The following is a 13,751-nucleotide window of genomic DNA, read 5'->3' on the forward strand; positions in this document are numbered from 1 at the left end:
TTCCCATCACTAAGGTGATTTCCCACACTATTTTGATGTCCAACTGAGACCTTTCCCCCAAAGACGCTAAAGTATCAATCATATCATACCAAAGTTTATTGATTACATCAAACAAAAATTTTTGTAATGAAAGAGGCAAGTTGCATTCATAAAAGATGGCATTCACATTCATTTTAAAAGCAGTAACAGAGATGTAAAAAATTGCTGAAGTGAAAAATGTAATATTGCAGTTCCATTTTGCAAGCTGAAAAATGATTTTGTCAACATTTGCATAAAATCTGCACATTTGTATACTGCGTGTTATTTAAAAATTCCATGACTAATTATGAATTTTGCAAATTTAGGCTTACATTTATACGGTTGCTGGTGTATATGTAGTAGATACAGAATGAATATTTTCAGTTTAATAGGTAACATCCTCAAACAATGGACAATAGATGTGAAAATTATAAGGACATTCTGATAGCTCAAACTTATTGAGCATCTGGTCCTATTATTAATTTTCTCTCCTCTGTCACAAAATAGGGTGGTTATGTTGTAGTGCTAGGAATACTGGAATGGCTTATTTCAAGTTATTTCACTTGTTAACCCCATGCCAGCCAATTTCATTTTAGCTCATTAATAAAAATATCTTTCAAAACGAAAATCAAAGTCCCTAGCAAGGATCTAGGCAGTGATGTTACACATCATACACATCAATGCTACTCAGAATTTGAGTTGCAGTGCACAGTGTAATGTGTAGCTGAGACATGACTCGAAATCCCCTTTACTCCTCCAAGTTTCTTTCTGGCTGTAAAATATTTTACATGCAACTAGTTTTACCTGTAACATCCTGGATATTCTGATTATGGCAACTCTTTAGTGGTTCTGCATTAAATAAGCCTCTCTAGCGTGGCTCTCTTATTTATATTCACAGTCCCTGGAGTTATGTAAAACAACAACATGGCAACAGTAACCATAAAAACAACAACAACAACGAACAACAACAACAACAACATCATCAACAACTTTCCTGGATTATTTTTTAGCTCTTTGGAATAGGCAAAAAAATATAAAGACTTTGTCTTCAGCAGATCACCTCAAATATAGGCTACTAGAACACAGCACTTAGGTAAGCTGTGAATGACATCTAACAAAAAATGCAAAAATAATACTGATAGATGAGAACAAATTAAATAACAAAAAGGGATCAGGAATGATGGGATGGTTTCTGATAACTGAAATTATGTCCTTTTGAGATTTAAGAAAAATTACATCTAAGCATTAACAAAATATATACAGATGGAAGAATCAAATGTGCCATGTGGACTATATATATTGGTACAGATTGAATCTAGCACTTTTTCCAAATCAGTGTACAATATAAACATTAATAGTAGTACAGGCATGCCAAAAAGACAAAAATAGAAAGTGGTAATTAAAATATTTGTTAAAGACCCCTCTAATCTAGCAGTCAAATGTGCTCACTTCTATTTTAAAAAGGTATATAATTTTAACATTGAATAAAGACATTTCACATTTAGTTTCCTATTTTAAGTGAACTCATTAAGAAGTGAAAATCTCGTTCTAGTCCACCAGCTTAAGGACCTTCCTGAGGTCAATCACATGGTTTAGAATTAGACCGCTGCTCCGGCTACATTAGCTACGAGAGACAGCATTTGTAGCCATGGCTCTACAAGCTGAACCATGTTGGGATAGATCTTTCTTCCCAAATAGGAAAAAACAAAGTGCTGCATATATGCAAAAATGCAAACTCTTTCAAATAAAAACTGTTAATAGTTTAAAATAAACTATGCTTTGCCTCCTCTCCACATAAAATTATAAAAGGCTGATGTTCAGAATGGCTTTATTTTGGGACAAATACAGTCATTATGCACCTTACCTCATAGGGCAGTAAAACTGACTCTGGGAAAATCTGTTTATTCCCTATATTGAGGGTCTATTAAGTGACTGTTTTATGCTTTACTTTCAAGTCTAGTAGCCTTACACCTATAAGTGGTGTTCAATTCAAAAGAACAAAAACAAACATCTTTTTGTTCCCACAGTCATACCCAGAGTTAATACTTTCCACAGAAGTGTTCAAGGTACTTTCTGGCAAGGACAGTTTACCAAGGCATAATTACTATGTGGGTGAACAGAAAGGAAGAACTATTCTGTCTGATGCACTGACACTATTTTTAGTCCTGTATTTTCAAGTACTCCATTTGTGTGCTTAAAAAATAATTTAAGATGAACATTCAGCAGGAACAAGAAATGTGATCCAGCCTATGTCTTTTGCCAAGCAAAAAAGAGTAACACTGTATTAGTAAAAACTGTTCATTTCCATTGTATGACTGCTACTTTATACTATTGTGTTGAAATCGATTCACAAAGTTAATGGGTTAAAAGGGGATCCACTTGGTAGTTACATTTTACTATCAAAAGCCAGAAATCTAAGTACTCTTGCTTTCAACTTTCATATAATTCTTAACTCACAGCTTTGGCCATAATGGCTACTTGCAGTAACTGGAAATGCTTAGGGTAATCATTTAGAATTTCAATTGGCATTTATTCTGAACCCTAAACATAAAAGAGTGATTTAGTTTTTGTTGCATATCAAGAATCCTGAGACGATAATTTTTTGTAGCTGTTTCTTCATGCTTTCTGTTTTAGCTGTAACCACTGTCAATATGCTTGTAGGACAATAACATAGGCAGTTCAAGATTCGGATTCTGAAAAATTCAAAATACAGAGAATTATCAGGCTTATTTTAATAATAATATAAAACCATCTGTTTAGCATTTTCAAAAATAAATCAAGTAGTAAATTTTGCGACGAAAGTAAAGCAACTGTTTTAACTAAGTGCCAAGTTTTATTCACATGCAGGAGGGAAAAGTGACACAATCACCAGACTTAAATCCTTTCTTCATTTGTTAGCTGAATAGATTGAGGATTGCTTTTTGCTTTTGGATTGCTCCAGGGTTCTCCTGAATAGTTTTTACCACTGGGATCCTTCTCGTAGACCGGGGGCTTCTTGAAAACAAGGACATTTTATTTAATCACTCAATCGCTATCAGCTAGTACAATGTCTGGCTCATAGCAGATGCTCAGGAAATAGTGAATGTTTTTTTTTTTTTTTTGGAAGTGTGAATTTTGATAGAGGAAATCTGAAGATGTATTCAGTTTTGGAAAATTTCTGTAAAAATATTCTCCCTTTACTGAAAGAAGCACGCCCCCTCACCAAACTACTGACGTTATTTTTATTTTTGGTAGATCATGTACTATAAGTCAACTGACTTTAATGTTTCTCTCATGTATCATCTATTTAGCATAGAGCTTGCAGAAATTTCCCTAATAAATCTATACAATCTTCTCTGTTCTCTACACATCATCACATGCTATGCTCAGGATGGGGCAGGATGGACAAACTGATCACAAAGTGTAATTTAGGTATATTGAGAAATAGAGGTCACACATCGAAGGAGAGAATTGAACTTTGACTCTTCACTCTAAACTCCAGATTTTTTAATACACATGGTCGAAGCCTTAAGGCAAGGACTATTTTCTTCTCATTCTGGGACACCTTTCCTGCCACAGTTGTTCTACAAGTCCATTAGAATGACCTCCATTTCTACTATGTTCCACCATCCCTAGACTCCCTATTAGGCCTTCAGGTAGCTCTGCAGGTTCATGGTGACTAAACAAAACAAGGCTGCCATTCACACTGAGAACCAATGAAAGGAGTCAAATATTTATATTCTCACTAACCAAGGAACAAACTCAAATTTTGATAAACTGTCAAATATTTTCCTTGGAGGAAAAATAATGCCAGGTGAAACACTATTCTTGGGGGGGGAACTACATTAAAATAACTCTTTTCTTTCAGAAAACTTCATTTTATCTTAGACATTGTAGGAGTTAAGGCTCTAGAGAGGCCAAAAGCATCAGCAGTGTCTGCTATCCAGCCCAGTCCCCAACCACAGACCAAGCTAAAGAAAGCAATCCAGGGGGATACAAAAGTAGTTGGTAACAGTAGAGCTAAAATGTACCAGACAGCCCAGACAAGCAATCTGGGACAAAAGGGTCAACAGCTTTGAAGGCTACTGTAAAGTTAGATTCATTTCTGAGGGAAACCACATGCAGGTGAGTATAAAACTGGGTAAAACAATGATGACTGAAGCAAAAGGAGTTTGTTTCCAAAATAACACTGCAGACACAGACTGGTGAACTGCAGGAGGTAAAAGAACCAACAGATTTAATACTTTTGTTTAATTGTCATTCTTTGCTACAGGAGAGGGTATTAGCTGATCAAAAAAATGGGCCTATGAGGTAGACTCAATTGTAATCATTAGCTTCAAAATGGGCCCACGATTTACAATAATTATTTTTGTGTGTGTATGAAAGATGGCCCTACTGCCAGCTGTATAAATTGAATTGTTCACAAGCTGACATGCTTGTAAGCCTCATTCATGCATTACTGTGAATTCCCATGGATGGATAAAAGACCTATAAATATCAGGGGTTCCAGAGGCCTCTGCAGTAGCAAATAAATAGAGTGCGAATAAAGGAGCGCTTCTGGGTTCAAGGGTTCTTCCCATAGAATATCAACTCTTCTCAAATATTTTTGGGGGCAAATGAAATCATGTCATAAAACAAATTTACTCCTTTTTACAAACTTGAATTATGAAGTATTTTATATCACTAGGCATGCATCCCCCTGAATGGCTAAGAAAGACTTTACCTCTGAGAGTTGAAACATTTAGCTTGAATAAAACTTGACATTAAAAAATTTATGATTAGGTTCATTAACATATATTTGGGGATCAGACATTTACAAGGACATTAAGTGTATACCTGCAAACACACAGACACAGCACGTGAAAGTACAAACACATTTGATTATTTTCACATAATTCCCGGAAGAACATGCAATGCTAAACTGACTTAATGTTATACAGATGCAATTTTGGAATATTTATTTTCAATTTTCCAAATGATCTTTATGAATCAAAATATATTTCCTGATTTAGTATCAATGGGCATTTTCATGTGATGGCATTACCATAACAGCTTGCCCTTTATAAATATACTGCAATATCATTCTGCTCTGAAAAATGCCTAAAATTTTATTAAAGGGTTTAGTAAATTTAAAATATTTCCCCATATTCCAAGTAATGCATCTTTATATTTTTGCAAAGAATAGTATAAAGTTCACCACACCAACAGCAGACAAAATTTAGAGTGATATTTTCATTTTTCTTTATAATGCTGTTAATCTGTTTCTTTAAAGCCAGCCCACTTGTTTAACACTAGGTACCTGTTACAATACATTAGATTCGTCTGAGAATGTTCGTAAAAGAAGAGGTCTGACTGAAGGTCTGGTGGATAATGAGTCAGATGCCCTTCTACAGTTCTGATTTCTCTGTAATAATGAGGCAAAGATACTTAAAGCATTTGAAGATTTGGTTAACCTACCTGGTGATAAAAATGTAGTAGAAAAAAATCATACCCTATGGACTACTCTTCTGGCCAAATGTACAAATGATTACACTACATAGCAAATGCATAACATTCAAATGAATACAATTAAAGGCCTAAGGAAATCTCCAACTCAAATTATCTGTTCTCATGGCAGAAGTAGACATAAGTAGTATGCGGCAAACCTGAGTTTTTGAAATGGCACTGGTAGGTTATATGGTAAGATGAGTCAATATGATTTGATTAGTAAACCTTACCATCCTTTTGGTGAACACCTCTGAGAGTTGTGCTGGTGCTATGAGTATGTCAAATATAAATTTGTAGAAAACATCCCTGTCCTGGTGAACAGACTAGCTCTAACACATCATGCTAGTACTGTATAGCTGGATCAATGATTTAAAGTCCAAATTTTTGAAGATTACTTCCTCTCCAATGTGACAATTTAGAAGGTGAACAAATGTTTACAAGAAATGACAAAATACTGTAAGTATTAATAGAAGATATAAAAATGAATTATGAGAAGTAAAATTTCATAAAGAATTAGAAAATGGTGTCAGGCAAATGAGAATGCAAGCAAGTTGGTACATTAAGAAAGGAAATCACCTTATTCACTCCAAGAGAAACTGTGATTGCTGGAAGTTTGAGAAAGCATGAAGATAGTAGATGTTCCTGAGGAAGGGAGGCGTTTCGTTACCTTGTTCACAATTGCACAAAAGGTGGAAAATTGCAGTAGAAAAAAGAGAAATGCAGAAACCAAAAAAGAAAGAAAGAAAGAAAGAAAAAGTAAATATTATCTTAGATGTAAGACATTTGAAAAGAAACCTTGAGATTGGGAAGTAGAAATGACATGTTAATTTTGAAGACGTTACTTCCTAAAGTGAAAGCAGAATCAGAATTAGGAATAGTATATTCTATGAGCCAACCACTATTTCTTTGTATGTCAATTTAAAATTATTTTGTTAATGGAAATGTAGTAGTTTTGATAAAATAATTCTGAAATATGCCTTTCGTTAAGTAACTCTTAACTCTAATCAATTCAATACCTTATATTTGTTCAAAATCTACTGGTCAGAGAGCTATGTTCAGATTATCAATTACCAAAACCTTGATTGGTAACTATCTCCCCTATCTAATCCCTCAGATACTCTATGAAGGGACTGGGCAGCTGCAGCTTAAAAATCTAATGATGGTTAAATAATGGGGAAACTTGATGACACCAAAGCCCCATTTTCCTCTACACTAATGTTTAACTTCCTCTCTTTTACATAATTCAATTAATGTCTCCATTTTTCATTACAAAGACCTCTTTAGAAAGGTAAGCTCAATTTTCCTTAGGTAAAGTCTAAATTGTTCCTTTAAGACACCCAGAAAAATTCAAATTGATAAAGTTTAAGTAGAAAACCGAAGACATTATTGTTTCCTTGGTACTTTCTGCCTAAAATTGCATGGGAATTTAGACTTGGTTTTGGCAATGCCCAAAGAAAATAGAATGATGGTGGGGAGCAGTGGAGATGAGTTGAACAACTCTATTGATCAAGACTCTCCCTCTTACCTTCTTAGTGACCAAGGAAAATAACCTTAGGGGAAACAAAACAGCTAAAGTAATATGTGTCTGCCAGAATCTACTAAACAGACTTGTAAAGGCATATATTTCCATTTATTCATGTTTTGACACAACTACACTTTTCCTATTTTTTTTTTACCTCAAAGGAAGAAAGGTGCTAACATGCTGGTAACATGCAAATTACCAATTCATAAAGTTAGAGAATTAAAAATTTTAGTTTCTGAAAAAAAATCTGAATTGCTTCTATCTTCTGTTTTGTGGGTAAAAACCCTGCAACAAGACTAACAAGATATCAAGTCCCCAACCCTTGTGTTTAATGTACAAGCTTATCTATTTAAGACTGCAACTATAAGTACAATGTTGGTGTGCTCAAAAACTTGTATCCAACCATCAGAGGTAAAAAGTATTCTAAGAAGTTGAAATTTTAGGAGTTAACAGATTAGGTGTTAAACTGTTTTATAAAGGAAAAAAAAGAAAATAGGAAAGTACAGAAAGCAATAGAAAGCACAGAGTATCTAAAGCAATAACAAATTGATACAATCAGTAATTGGTACTGAGGGGTCATGAGGATAGGAAATAATGAACTAAAACAATATGGAATTTCCACATTTCTTTGCAGTCCTCTAGAGAGCTTTGACACCAGCTCAATTAGCAGTATGTCAAAGAGGTCAATGGATAAAGGTCCATCTTAACAGCCATGACGTTAGATTCAACTTTATTTTTGTCTAATCCAGATCACAGGACGATTGTCCTCTGAAACTATGGTTGTATATGATACTGTAAGTACTGCAATAATAGTTATCATTTCCATTATTAATGAAATAATAAGCTGTATTCTCCAAAATTTCTAAGTGCCTTCTCCAGTAACATTACTCAGACAGCTGACATTCTTCCTTTCTCTTCTCCTCGGAAAGTGCTTTCCCACATAATGGAATACTTCTGTTTGCACAGACATCCCATGCTGGGCACTGACATGTTGCTGGCTGCATTCCCTTAGATTAGCCTTCCCATGTCTGGCAGGCAAAAAAATCAAGCCTCCCTTTTTTATTGTGGTAGTTTATATGAGAAAAAACTATATAAAGACTTCTGGAAAATTCCCCCACTATAAACATGAAATGGTATTTACTACTTGGCTGGAAGGTCCAGATGTATTTCAATGATTTACAGACAGGCAACAACTGTACTTAAAGGGCACATAGCTTTTTGAAATACCAAACATCTTAAACTTTAGACTCCCTTTGAAGTATCATCTTGCTATTTCACTCTTCAATGCCCAATGGTAGTTTTCTTATACACTGTCAGCAACATGGTTATGCAGCTTTGTCACTTTAAAAATTAAAGAAAAGCTCTATGGTTATAAAAAATGGGGCTTTGCTGAGAATTTAGCTGGGAAATAAATGCTAAACTACAACCCTTGAGTTAAACAACTAAGCCTGCATTTAAAGACAACATTCCTTATAATGTAACCATCACTGACAGATCTCAGTAGTGCTGGAGGCTGCTAGTCTTCTCAGCAGGTAATGATTTGGACCCTGAAATAGCTCAGTTATAGTATAACAAGCCACATAATTGATTCTACTATTCTGTCTTATACCTGCATACAGAAGGGTTCCATATGAATGCTCTTCGTAGCTTAACTAGAGGAGACCTTGTGAGCTGGGGCCATGCTTGACTCACCCCTGAATTACTAGCACCTACTACAGTAGCCACCTCATAGTGGGCCCTGGGGCAATGTATGGTGCATTGAATTGAATTCGACATAAAGTGGCTTTTATACTTGTTAATTATAAATGGTTTGGCTTCTTTCTCAAATGGCATACAGTCACTTTCACTATGTACTGCTAAGTGCCCTTTTCAAATAGGGGCCAAGACCCACATGAAGATAGCACTGGCAGTCTAGCTGCCATAGTAACGTCTGGCTGCATGAATAGCGGCCAGGATGTTGACTGGCTGAAGTCAGGGGCATCTTCTACTATGGACAGGGACATGTGCTTTACCCCACTTGGAGGCTGCCAGGGGATGATGCACACCATGCACAAAAACATCTTTTGCCTCTATAAAATGAAGCCAATACCTTAGCAAGGAATACTGAACAAAACAGGAAGTCATTCATGATGTCAGACCTTTGGTCACTAAACAGAAACATGATTTTGGAGAAAGTTAGATTCCCCATTCGTTTTTTGATATGGCCAATTAGGGCAGTATTTAAATACTGTGTATGTGACTTCATGAGAATAGCCGTGGCTGCCATGTTTCAGGTGGCCTTTATGCATTCATACACACTACTTTGCTCTTGCATTTTTTCACACATAAAAAAGAGCAGCACTGCTGAGTGCTGATAACTGTTGTGCCTCATTTACAACTCTCAAAATCCCACACAGTCTGAAAAATCATTTAGTCTTTCAGACATTGGATATAAAGAGAGATGTTCATCAGTAGGCGGTTCAACAAATGTCTATTGTTTCAGGTAGGGTAGGAATAAATGAATGAATGATTGAAAGAATGAAAATGGTTATGAAAAAATTCCTGGTTGTTCTAGCACATTAGCATGCAAGCTACAGCACAATGAATAGAATTTCTCCCATCATGGAAATAACCCATGACAAATTTGATGCTGGCAGCATTCAATGCCGCGAAGTAAAAAGGGCTGCTAGAACTCCCTACTTTCAGCAGAAGTTTGGAATCTGCTGTTTGCATGGAAAGAAAATGCTTTAAATATTTATGTGTGATCTCCTGGTACCATCCATCCAATGATCTATATAAAATGTCACTTCTAAACATATCTAATTTTTTAAGAGAAGGCCTAAGTAAGAAGGTATGTTTGAAGGTTTTGCTTTTAGAAACTTTATCATCTTTAGAGCAAGAAGCTGGTGTGAACCATTACTTAACACAAGCTTCATTATTCCGAATCAGAAAACATTTAGGAACACCCCAAAGTGAACTCCCAAAATAAAGAGAATGGAAGAGCCACTCAGGGATGCACCTTTACAAATTTTCCATTATACAAAGGTACCAAGCTATTTCTTACTAAAACATTTATTTGGCTTCATGTTCAAGTAAATTGTCACTTGAGTAAGTCTGAGAAAAACTTGCTCTGTCAACCTGTTCAACTGATAATTAAGATATAATCAGATGATTAAATACCACTTTTCCATCTTAAAACTAAAAACCAGGATAGAGGGTGTTAGAGGCCTGCAAGAAGGACTAAAAAGTGAACTAACACAGTCTTAGGCTAAAGTTATTGTGTCCAGTTCCAGCCTATAATGCAAACAGAAGCAGGCAGTTCAGTGCAATTCTGATCACCTACCTATACACTGACTGGCCTTGTATATGAACAATCAATGTAGCTTATACACTGATAGTTTCATTACTTTTGAACGAGGCTAACACTGACTTGCAACATGTAGTTTCTCTTTTACACTTTTAATTACTTTAAAAATTTCCTACTGTAATAATTTCAGATGTTCATGTCTGTGTAATATCAAGCACTGGGTTCTATTAATTCGACAGACAAAAAACCATAACATACCAGTTTCACGACTAAATAAACTGGTTGGCAAGTTTGATCAAATACATCTATCTAATAGTCATGGCTTAGACAATTTCCTGAACATACTGCTTTGGAGGGGTTAAAAGGTCTAGTTGGTGAAAGGAAGAGGGTTTTGTTTTAGCAAAGTAAGCTAGTACTGGCAGGAATATGACACATTTAATTTACCTGTTGGTCAGATGTGCCAGAAGTTTTATTTTCCAGGGTAATCTACCCCTTTCACTTTAATGGCTTTTTAAAAAATGTTCAAAAGATACCAGATAATGTAAAAGAGGGAAGTAACTACTAATTCCCATGGGAAATTTATAATTTTAAAAGATTAAAATAAAGAGTAAAAAAAAAATCCTGAATTTTTACAAGTATATTTAGAATGGAAAGGATGTAGAAATCACATCCAAGGAACTGTCTTTGGTTCAAATATACTGTTGTACAGACAGGGCTAGAAGCAACACAGAGATTAAGCAGCACTATAATTAAAGGAAGGGGAAAAGTTTGAAAAAAGCAAATTGGGATTATCAACTGAAAAGAAAAATCTGCAAACAGCGCACAGGGAAATTTCTAAGGTTCAAGCTGAAATGTTGGTGTGGAAATTCCTGGTGTAAAAATTCTGGGCTAAATACAAAATAAAATAATTTTTCCTTTGAAAATTCCATATGGAGTATATGAGATACTCCATATGGATTGCTAAAGGTCACATAGAACACTATTAAGGAATCTACTTACCACCTGCAATGGATAACGAAGTTTTTACTATACTTTTTATGCAGAAGAGGAAATTAAGTGATGAACCTGTAAGGAGGGGTTTAACATGCTGTAACTAATGCATTTCTCTAAACGAGGCTTTCAGTTCACGGCAGATACTGAATCCCGTTCCAAAAATTAGATTATAACATAAACTTAATTCTTACCCTGGCACTTCTTCTTCTTACATTCTTTAATACTATCAGGAGAATCTCAGGGAAAAGGCTAATAAATATAAGAAGAATTATGGCCAACCATGTGGATACAGAAGACAGCATTTGAGCAAATACAAAATACATTCTCTGTTGTTTAAGAAAAGGCCTGGAATAAAAAGAAAACACATAATGGGAAGATAATCAGTTCCTGTCATCTGAAAAATACATTTAATTGAAACTTTTTTATATTAAAAATCTTCCTTACATATGTCAATATAATTTTCTTTAGAATGTCCTAAAAGGAATAAACAAATTTCATTTACCAAATGTTTGGAGAAAAGGAATGAGAATCAAAGGGGAAAAATAACAAAATCCATCTTTCAAAAACAATAAGACAATCAATGATAAAGCTGCCAACTGCTGCATTATTTATGTATATTAAAATGCTGGAGCTTTAAAGATATACAAGAGAAAAGATGGTTAATTTTTATCTTAATAAGCATTTCCTCAGCTGTCTTATTAATACAAGATTTGCACTCTCTTCCTAAATTTAAAAGGCATTTTTATAACCACTTCCCCTAAAATGAATCCTACGTAAATATAAAAGGGCCCAGAGAGCGCTCATAATCTCTTAGCAATGAGATGAATCTACCATTTTCATCTGCAAATACATACTAAGTAAGGGTGTATGCCAAATAGGTTGACAGACAGTAAATCTTGGAATCAAGAAATCCAGGAGGGTTCCTCATTCTGAAGTTAGACTTCCTTTGAGGGAGATTAATAGCCTTTACTATAATAAATTTTAAACATTTATAAAATGAAGCTAGAATTCATTCCCACTTACTCACTGAATTCTGAAGTGGCCATTGAGAAGCACAGCCATTCTCGCTTCCCACCTCTAAACAGAACCACAGAGAGCTCGCCTGGGCTAACTCACTATTGTTCTAAACTGAGGGAGAAGTGGCTGCTGAAGGTCAGGATGCACATCAGGCTTCACTAGAATGAAAAGTCCTGTTTATTGGGCCATGGATCATGGATCACGCTTGAAGGTAAATCTTATTTAAAAATTTACATTTGTGGCCCCATATGTAACTCAATAAAATCAAGCTTGTGGCTCTACATGTATGGGACTAGACTGAATAAAAGTGAGCACAACTGTGAGGTAGAGAAACTTCTGAGGCCTGGGCTTTTTAGGAAAGTCAACAGGAAAGATCTCTGCAGAAATCTATCCCATTCTAATTCTGAAAAGCAGCTTGAATATTTCCTAGGCAGTTAACTGAGCCATACCAAAGGTCTAAAGGCAAGTGACAGCTAGCCCGTTGGTGTTCCTTTGCACTATAATGATGATACTGTCTCATTAATATCTCCGGTTTATGCTTTAACTCCATGTCATCTGTGAGGCTTTGCAACAAGGCAGTAAAAAACAAACAGTACTATTCTGGGTTTAGGCAACATCATTCTCACTGCCATCGTGAAAAGAGGGTATCTCAATGCCTCAGAGTAAAATATTTCCAGAGACATCATTTACAATGAGCATTCAGCTTAATTTTTGCATTGTTTCTAGGCTAACACTTCCTAAGGCCTGCATTTCAGGCAACAAAATAAAAAATAGATTTATCCCCCCTTTATCCGTGAGGAACGTGTTCCAAGATCCCCAGTGGATGCCTAAATCTATCAAATTCTGTTTACTGTGCTTTTTCCAAAATACACACTTATAATAAAAGTTTAATTTATAAAGTAGGTACAGGAAAAGATTAGCAATAACTAACAATATTATAACAATTCATTGCAGTGAAGTTGCCATCATCATCACGCTTGTGCTGGGGGACCCATTACTAAGTAGAATAAGGGTTACTCGCACGTAAGCACTGTGATACCATGACAGCTGATTTGATAAGGGATGGCAATGGGCAAGTGGTCTACACAGCTTGGATATACTAGACAAAGGTATGATTAATGTGTGTGGTAGGACTTGGGCAGCATGAGATTTCATCACACTACTCAGAACGGTGTGCAATTTAAAACTTAGGAATTGCTTAATTTTAGAATTTTCCATTTATGATTTTGGGACTGAGGATAACTAAAACCTCCAAAAGTAAAATCATGGTTAAGAGAGAACTACTGAATTTAATTTTTAGTAAGCATCACTAACATAAACAAATGACAATGTTTTAATCATTAAAGTATTTATTTTAATCAATAAGGAATCACCTATAGAAATAGTTAGAAACTTGTTTGCACTGCTAGAAATATTTTATTCTTATGGAAATGTATAATGTTCAGATGT

The 13,751-nt window shown here is 35.2% G+C and overlaps 1 protein-coding gene across 3 annotated transcripts in view; it reads right to left on the bottom strand.

The window, feature by feature from the left end:
• Positions 1-429: 429 nt before the first annotated feature.
• The window catches only part of Atp11c (ATPase phospholipid transporting 11C), a 172,824-nt gene continuing 159,502 nt past the window's right edge, over positions 430-13,751 (bottom strand). For 2 of the 3 annotated variants that reach the window (XM_010640506.2, XM_010640505.1), the window contains exons 28-30: positions 11,477-11,630; positions 5,297-5,401; positions 430-2,711 (exon numbers count right to left, since the gene is read on the bottom strand). In XM_010640506.2, the coding sequence (XP_010638808.1) occupies positions 5,300-5,401; positions 11,477-11,630 (256 nt within the window). In that variant the 3' untranslated portion in view covers positions 430-2,711; positions 5,297-5,299. The remainder of the gene's footprint in view (positions 2,712-5,296; positions 5,402-11,476; positions 11,631-13,751) is intronic. The other variant, XM_033760168.1, reaches the window with a different exon arrangement.

Source organism: Fukomys damarensis, unplaced genomic scaffold, assembly GCF_012274545.1.
Source record: "Fukomys damarensis isolate Sample0158 unplaced genomic scaffold, DMR_v1.0_HiC HiC_scaffold_39, whole genome shotgun sequence".
Lineage (NCBI taxonomy): Eukaryota > Metazoa > Chordata > Mammalia > Rodentia > Bathyergidae > Fukomys > Fukomys damarensis.